The 8,500-nt window shown below is 46.6% G+C and overlaps 1 protein-coding gene across 1 annotated transcript; it reads left to right on the top strand.

Moving 5' to 3' along the window:
* Window positions 1-616: 616 nt before the first annotated feature.
* On the top strand, window positions 617-2,266 carry LOC142766809 (uncharacterized). The gene has a single exon (XM_075868028.1). The coding sequence runs from the start codon at window positions 662-664 to the stop codon at window positions 2,264-2,266; it is 1,605 nt and encodes a 534-aa protein (XP_075724143.1). The 5' UTR covers window positions 617-661.
* The last annotated feature ends 6,234 nt before the right edge of the window (window positions 2,267-8,500 follow it).

Below are 8,500 nucleotides of genomic sequence, written 5' to 3'. Positions count from 1 at the left end.
GTTGCTAATAATTGATTGATTTGTGGGGTTTAACGTCCCAAAACCACTATATGATTATGACAGACGCCGTAGTGGAGGGCTCCGGAAATTTCGACCACCTGGGGTTCTTTAACGTGCACCCGAATCTGAGCACACGGGCCTACAACATTTCCGCCTCCATCGGAAATGCAGCCGCCACAGCCGGGATTGAATGAGTTGCCAGACGGGTCTCTTATTTGTATATGAAAGTTGGAAACCCACCACCCAGCCCTTTGACGGCCCGTTTGACGTCATTTGAAGTCATCGTATGGAGCGGAAAAGAGCTGTAACCTAATCTTTATCGAAACGCATGGGAGGGTGTTTTTAATATTTACAGGTGCCCTAACAATCAGCATGTGGTTATAACTTTTTTCGCGTTTTTCTGTTGAAACGAATACTGAGCTCTATGCTTCATGAGTGGTGGCAAAGGAAAATACACAGTTTTCCTTGAATTGTTAACAGGGCCCCTATATTACCCAGAGGTCGAAATCTAGTTGTGGCGTTGCAGTTGTGTACGAGCCTATACAGCGAACGTGTTCGTCGGCTTTGCTGTCCACCTCGTCCAACGCCTTTCCTCGTCGTTCTGGGAACACGGGGTACCCCACAGGGAGCAGTGTTATCACCGCTCCTTTTCAACATTGCTATGATGCACCTTCCAAGCGAATTGGCCAGGGTGGAAGGCACACAACACGCAGTATATGCCGACGATATTACAATCTGGACCACTGAAGGGAGCCTTGGTGAAATGCAGGAACGCCTTCAGCAGGCCGCATCCATAGTCGAGGCGTATGCCAACGATTGTGGACTCCAATGTGCTCCAAACAAATCAGAGCTTCTGCACGTTAGAGCGAAGCCAAGAGATAAGTCAGCCATACACATCTCCCTGTCTGGGGTTCCCATCAGAGAGGTGGAGGAGCTCCGAATTCTGGGCCTGTTCATTCACCACAGACTCAGACCGGACTCCACTATAGCAAAACTCAAGAGAATAGGTGAACAGGTAGGGTGCACGATCCACCACGTTTCCAACAAGCGGGGTGGTCTGCGGGGCAGGGACGCGCTTCGGCTCGCGCATGCCTTCGTGACTAGCCGAATCCTCTACGCCGTCCCATACCTCCACACTAACAAGCAAGAAGACGAAAGAATAGATGCCATCATTTGTAAGGCTACTAAACGAGCTCCGGATCTCCCGGTGGCTACTTCCAACGCCAAACTGAGGGCGTTAGGTGTGCTCAACTCCTACCAGGAGTTGCGGGAGGCCCACCTTATGAATCAATATACGCGGCTCGCTCAGACGGCTCCCGGGCGCCGCCTGCTGAACCGCTTACATATACAGCACACTTGCACTGCAGAGGAGGCGGAGCGTATTCCGGAACTGTGGCGGCATATGCTCTCGGTCTCTCTACTCCCCAGTAACATGGATAAGCACACGCACGAAAGCAGAAGACAGGTGCGGGCTCGTACGCTTGAGAGGCAACACGGCTCCCAATCTGGTGTATTCTACGTAGATATAGCAGGGCCTTCGCCCACGGGATTTTACACGGCCTGTGTAGTTCACCGGGAAAAGCATGTCAATGGGCCCTCGTTCCGAGCACAAAATCCAGAGCGCGCTGAGGATGTCGCGACAGCGCTTGCTGCTACGGACCCCCACTCGAAAGTTATCATCACGGACTCCCGGAAAGCATGTGCTCATTACTTGGTAGGAGAGATATCCCGCCTAGCCAGCCAAATTCTAAAACGGGCTCTCGCTGATCCAGCCCCGAAACGCATCGTATGGGCTCCTGGCCATCAGGGCTTACGAGGTAATGAGGCCGCTGACGCGGCCGCCCGAGCACTTACCTACCGGGCTCCTCATCTTGGCTATTATGACTCGGAGGCCAATACACCGCTTCTGCGGTTCAGAGAAATTCTGATCTATTATCGCGACACTCACCGCCTTTACCCGGCTCCTGCAAAGGGGCTGAGTAAGGCGGAAGAGCGAACTCTAAGGCGCCAGCAGACAGGTACTCTACTCTGTCCTGCAATCCTAAAACATTTCGATGCGAACACAGATGGGCGGTTCCCACACTGTGGGGAGACGTGTGATATCTTTCACATGGTATGGGCATGTCCGAAAAATCCCCACCTACCCCCTACCCCTTCCCGAGAGGCATGGGAGACTGCGCTCCTCAACTGCTCATCACTAGAGTCTCAATGGGCTCTGGTGAGACGGGCGCGAGTAGGGGCCTCGTCATGCGGTGTCCCGGACTAAGGACGCCGACCATGTAGTGGGGTCATACTTTGGCCCCGTACCTCTCTCTTTTATAATAAATGTTTTTCATCATCATCATCCTCGTCGTTCCTGATGAAAACGCACAGAGCGCGCATATCGGCTAGCAGAGGAGCATGCGAGCATAGGTGTCTGTCGGTAGTTTATGGGCCTGACGTTGTGTTTTTGAACACAAAAGTATTTTATGCCTCGGTCTTTTAAGGCTCCAACGACGTATTTACGTCACGAATATGACGTTGTAAATTATACCCAAAAGTGCGGAGAGCTGGACTCGTTGGTTGTACGTCATTAGAAACAGCGCGAGAAACCACAGGACACCCGAAAAGATGGCAAAGCAAACAAAAACATACAAGAAAAAGTTTCGTTATTGGGAGTCAAACCTACGACCCCTCGCTCCGTAGCACCCGGCGTGAAATGACTCGGCCACGAAACGAATGTATACAACTTCGCACTAAAAATGGGTCGTCGTTCGACCACAAGTATTGACGATTGTGGAAATTTATGGTCTTCCATTTTATCCAAAGAGAAAAACAATCAAACAAGGTGGCAAAAGATGGCACCATGCCACGGTGCTATTAACGATTGGGGTTTATCGTGCATTGTACCAGCATAAGTACCAGTGTAAGAAAACGAACGATATGGAGTTTAAATGACCATATAAAGCAGCATCGCCATCTCTATGGTCGTTTTAACGCCCTTTTCTTCGTTATCGTACACTGGTATAAAAGCTGTTACCATGTGCAATAAAGCCGAGCTGTTAGTTATCGCGTCTTCCTTTGTGACCTTGTTTTTTTTTTTTTTCATGATGATCTGCCAACTCGCCCAATAAAGTACCGTTGTTTCTATTTTGCAAAAAAATACACAAGACAGGCAGCGTCAACTAGCCCAACATTTGTTGTTATTGATAATTCACAAGTTCAGAAACAACACAGCAAACAAAAGAATGATAAGAAGGAACAGCGCTGTTGAAACTTTAGAGAAATTAGAAAATGACGAACCGAACAAGTCAGTACATTTGGGAGTTGGAAAAGAAATGGGCTATTACGGTAATAACGTAACGCTGCGATTAACAGGTTCAGAAGAGGGCGACGAGATACCGAAAATGAAAAGTTAAGCGTGGACGCACCGAGTGGCAGTGTTATGTGAGTAGTATTCAATCTTGAAACGCTCGTACTGCTCCTAATTTCTAGACTTCTCCCCGTCTCTGAAAACTGCGCCAGCAGCCTTCTTTGCCGAGAAACGGAAGCCGCATTTTTATAGCATCTTCCTCAAAAGTTTTCTCCGCCACGTGGCAGCTCGCTCCTTTAAAGGGAAGCAGACCCGAGCGCCTCCCCGCGGTGTCACTCTTCGGGATGGCACTGGCGGGTTCCCTAATCCCGTTTTACGCTCGGGAAACGGGGCTCGCCCGTCCACTTTTCAGATCTGGCGCCACTGCGCATAAAAAAAAAAGGAACCAGGAAGACTTTCACGGGGACGTGAGCTAAGCCGCACTGAGCCACCCTTCCGCCGTGCCGGGGATTTGCCGACTCTGAGCAGTTTTGATCCGACAACAGCGGCCGGGCCTCTTTCCATTTCGTCGCTCGTCTAATCCACCCTGTCTCTCATGGTTGTCCCGAAAGTTTCATTCCTGTTCACGAATACGATGATTGTAAGCCTCACGTCATTGTTTTCGTATGCGTATGCTTTGCGGCCTGTATCTTCTCTAATGTGTAGGCTTGCACGTTTATTCAAAGTTCTCGTAAGAACGCGCATATATTCTAATGTAGCAAAGTAGGAAGAGAAGCTACGTCATTCCCGGGTGTACTGAAGTGTAGAATTTTTTATTTGAGCGACCATATAAAAAACAAACTAAAAAAGAAGTATAAAAAGAAATTTCGATATATACGAACATATGCGAGTGCACAAGACTTTCCATTTTCGCGTCAGTCTATACTGAGGGTGCGGATGGCGAAACTTCTATGTAACTTTGTTACATTTTTGTGTGAAATCAGAGTAAATCTTTCGCAATCACGATTTTACCTGGCATTTGAAACATTCTTGCCTTCATCGAGGAAACGCGCTATAGAGGAGTGAAGGAGCACACAATAGAACAAAAAAGAAGCACGATGTACAGAAACGCGTTTCTTTTTTTCAATTCACCAACTAGTTCTTTAGGTAATGATGCATGTAAGTGCAGGAGACTCGTCGTTACAACATAATCCGTTTTTAGGTTATGGTTTCATTAGTTCATCTGAGTTCAGTTCTTGATTACATAAGCTCCTTCACGGAACTGTAATTTCCCACGATTGATAGTGACCGTTTTGGTCTATTTATGTTTTTTTCCCCTTCACATATATTTAACATTGGTTGTAGAGAACTGCGCTGCTTTGGCGTAACGGAGGGAACACTAATGAAGGCACAAGAAAACGCAACCAGAACAGGTGGGCGCAAGCTATGAACTGTAAATTTTTCCCGAGGCACCACCCGGGGCCACACTTTTTGCGTCATCCCTGTTACGCCCATGCAGCGCAATATTCCACAACCACTGTTAAACTTGTATCAACCGGCCGGAAGGAGCGCTCCATTAATCTTCGCATAGAGTTAAGCGAAAATGGGTAGCTGTCACCGACGTTGCATCATTGCAGTGTTTCCGTTTATCTTCATCTCAATGAACGAATGCCAGCTAATGGGCGAGTGTCATACGAATGGGCACTAAGGGAATCGCGACTGCACATGCTTCTAGCGTGTTAATAACGGCACGTGGTGGAGTCCATCGTACGGGGTAACTCAAGGTGGCTGCATCTCTCGCACAGTGAAAAGCCACCCGAGCGCCGTGAGATATTGAGCCAACGCGCCAGTGAAAAGGCACGGCGGCTAGTGGGGTGAGTGGCCAACAATGGGGACTTAATCACGGGATTTCAATCCCTCCCCGCCAACATCCCCGCTTTTGTTCGTGGCTCTTATAACCGACCCCTTCGTCGCGTACATGGTTTAGGCCCTATCAAGACTCGAGTTCTGCGTCCACAAGTGCCTGTATGACGTTTTTAGGAATTTTTTTTTCGTGAGCTGCCTGAAGCCGTTTACTTGGGTGAAAAAAAAAGGAAGTGCTGAGAAATGAGTGTAAAATTAATCGAAGTTTCCACTTATCTCAAGTGACGAAGTACCGAAGTAGCACAAAGCGATAGAGATAGAAAAAAAAAGCTCCCTGCGTAATTAAATAATGATCAGGCTGGCCTTTCTGCAGGGATAATTTAACGTATATAACTTGCAAATTGTCTTATACCTCACGCGTAAAATTGAATATGGGTTCGAAAGCCACATGATTTTAAGTATAGGTTCGAAGCCATATAGGCTCAATATATTAAGTTTAGGGACATATTTTCATGTTCTTATGCTCCTAATATGAAACCACTACAGTGTTACTTCATGTACGGCATTCATTGCATTATTTTTTACCTGTCGCACAGTATTTGTTTCGCTTTTCGAATTCAAACATGTGAACTGTGTTTTCGAACTGTGACCTTTTTGTTTTCTAGTTTGTTCCCCATTTCTAATAATGACCATGCTGCTATTATTTTGCCCTCCCCCCGGCCATTATGTAATATCCCAGAAAAATTTTTTTTCAGGAGGAAATAAATAACGATGTTCATTTTAACTGCTATTCAGCTATGAAACACGCTACCGGAAGATGTAGTGATTGATGATAGCCGCAAATGGCTCTAAATGGATAATCGTCGACTCAAGAGACAGTGGGGTTGGGCGTGTTGGTATAACATCATAAAGGTTGCTTACCAGCGCAAACGACAGGGCAGGAGGGGACAGGAGAAGAGAGGAGACAGAGTGCTGAAACAGCACTTTCCCGGACAGCGCTCTGTCTCGTCTCTTCTCCTGTCCCCTCCTGCCCTGTAGTTTGCGCTGGTAAGCAACCTTTATGAATCTCCGACTCACCCTTATTTGTGTAAGTTGGTTAGACTTTAATCCTGCAGACTTCCTAAAGATATCGTCACTCCATCTGATCCTCTGCCGTAATCGTCCACTTTTCACCTCCATTGCTATCCTAAAAGAACCGAACGTTGGGCGAATTGGTATTTCATTGTGAATGGCATTCTGCGCAAAAAAAAAAAAAACGCATGCAAGAAGGAAGAGGGCACTGACAGGCGCAGGCTAACAAGTAAAGCTTATTTTCAGAAAAAAAAAACACACATTGAAAGTAAAGGCGAGAACTCGTGCTTATGGTTACAGGTTGGTGATTAGATAATAAATCTCGAGTTTACGCAGGCTCACCGGTGCCCTTGTCACACATATGCACCCGGACTTATGCATGAAAAAGGCCGCAACGATGAAACGGAAGTGTTGTCAAGGCTCAAAGATAGAACAGCATGAGAGATATTCGAGGTTTTTTTTTTTTTTTTTCATACTTCACTTCGGTGACGTATGTGTGGTGAGTGCATGGGTAAACCTGCACGAACTCGAGGCAGATTATTTAACCACCAACCTGTAATCATAACTCCGTGTCCTTGCCTTTCATTTGTATGTGTGTTTTTCTGAAAATAAAGTTCAGTAGTTAGTCTGTGCCTGTTTGTGCTCTCTTCCTTCTTTTACGTGTTTCTTGCGCAAAATCGCATCCACTTTGCTATCCGCTCCGTCGTTCTCATTGATTGACGGCTATCTCTCGATAACATTCCAGAACTTGCCCGTGTCCCTCCTAGAGTGCCGTATATACCACCGGAAGTAGTAACTCTGGCTCTGAGTAAGTCCGTGGGATTAATATCCCTGTTCAGTTTGAGTCCAAGTGAGTCCGGTGGGGAAAAAGTGACCAAGTTTGAGTGAGCCTTAAAGGGGCCCACAACCAATATTTATGGTACCCCTTCTCTTGAGTGCAACGGAAAGGTTACTGCTCAGAGCTTGTAATCGCGGAACGGTAACGCAGAAAACACTATATAGCACATTTATAATCAAAATGTTTTATTCGCGGCGATTATGCAGTTTCAAAGAGACATGCTGAAAACGGTGGATGTGATCGCGATAGCGAATATACGCCAGTGTAACTCCAGCAGTTAGGGAAAGGGAAGCCCTAAGTACAAGCGCGTTATGTCGTTTGTCAAGCCTGTAGTCTCGCGACCACTGCTTTCTAGCACGCTAAATTATTTGACAAAGTTACAGAACTTTTTCGGGCCTTCTTAAGCAAGTACTTTTGGCCGTGCCCATGTCGTTTTTTTTTTCAACTTTCGCCAAGTCAAGCCAAGCCATGTCTTCGAAAACGAAACGACACGTTTGCACGTGATCAAGGATTCACGTGATCACGCATGGCATAGTTCACGTGCGGTCGTAGTTGGACGGCTTCGATATACCATCGCTTGACAACTCGAGCGAGTTAGAGCAACTAATTCTGGCTCGCATGCGAGCGCAAACTTGTGGTTCATGGGTCTTGCGCTAGGGGGGGGGGGATATGTCGGTTTCAGTTACTTTCGAACGCGATATAAAAATATAAATCCTACTCAGATCGTGAAAAGCATGCCGTCACCTGTCACCATAATTCAAGCTCTTTTCCTTTCCATCGGAATCCAATCACCCGCTCTGGCCAGGTGTGGGTCCCTTTAAAGTCAAACTATCTTTTTTGAGTCAGTGTAAGTTCCGCACTTTTTGCCAACCTGTGGTTTATAATCCACTTTGCTTTCTTCGCCCCCCCCTTTTTTTTTCTAATATTATGGGTGTAATTTCTCGCTCCAATTCAAGTTGCGTGGTTCTTTTGTCGGGTTCCTTTGTTCCCCGAAGTTCGCGCCTCACTTGCTCATTTGTTAGCACTGGCATAATGCAGCGATCATGCACTTTCTGGAAGTCTAGTCTGTCTGGTATTCCTGTAGCGCTAAGGCGTAGCTTAATATCGTATAACGTGTGCCAAAGCTGCCAACACATCAAAGGGTGTCATCTGTGAGGATTGAAAGGTAAATATAACAAACACGTAATCTATATGTTCTCCACAGATTCCGGGAACGCCACTCGATGAGGCTACATCATCAATTATTTGAGTAATTTGAGTAAGTCTCGCTAAAGCTGTGCCGAATCAACAAAAAAACCTTTAAAGGGGCACTAAAGCTAAATAATAAGGCGATGTTTATTGCTGAAATAACGGTCCCCGTGGTGCTACTACGAGGGCCCGATCGTAGTGCTACATTTGTGCCAAGCAAGAGCTTATTTTGAAATAAAATCACTTTTACCCCATCCGCATCACGTTAA

The sequence above is a fragment of the Rhipicephalus microplus genome, chromosome 7 (genome assembly GCF_043290135.1).
Source record: "Rhipicephalus microplus isolate Deutch F79 chromosome 7, USDA_Rmic, whole genome shotgun sequence".
NCBI classification, from domain to species: domain Eukaryota; kingdom Metazoa; phylum Arthropoda; class Arachnida; order Ixodida; family Ixodidae; genus Rhipicephalus; species Rhipicephalus microplus.
This window is presented reverse-complemented; position numbering and strand designations above follow the sequence as displayed.

Excerpts from the sequence above, each read along its gene's own strand:
- LOC142766809 (XM_075868028.1), top strand. The coding sequence starts at position 662 with ATGATGCACCTTCCAAGCGAATTGGCCAGGGTGGAAGGCACACAACAC.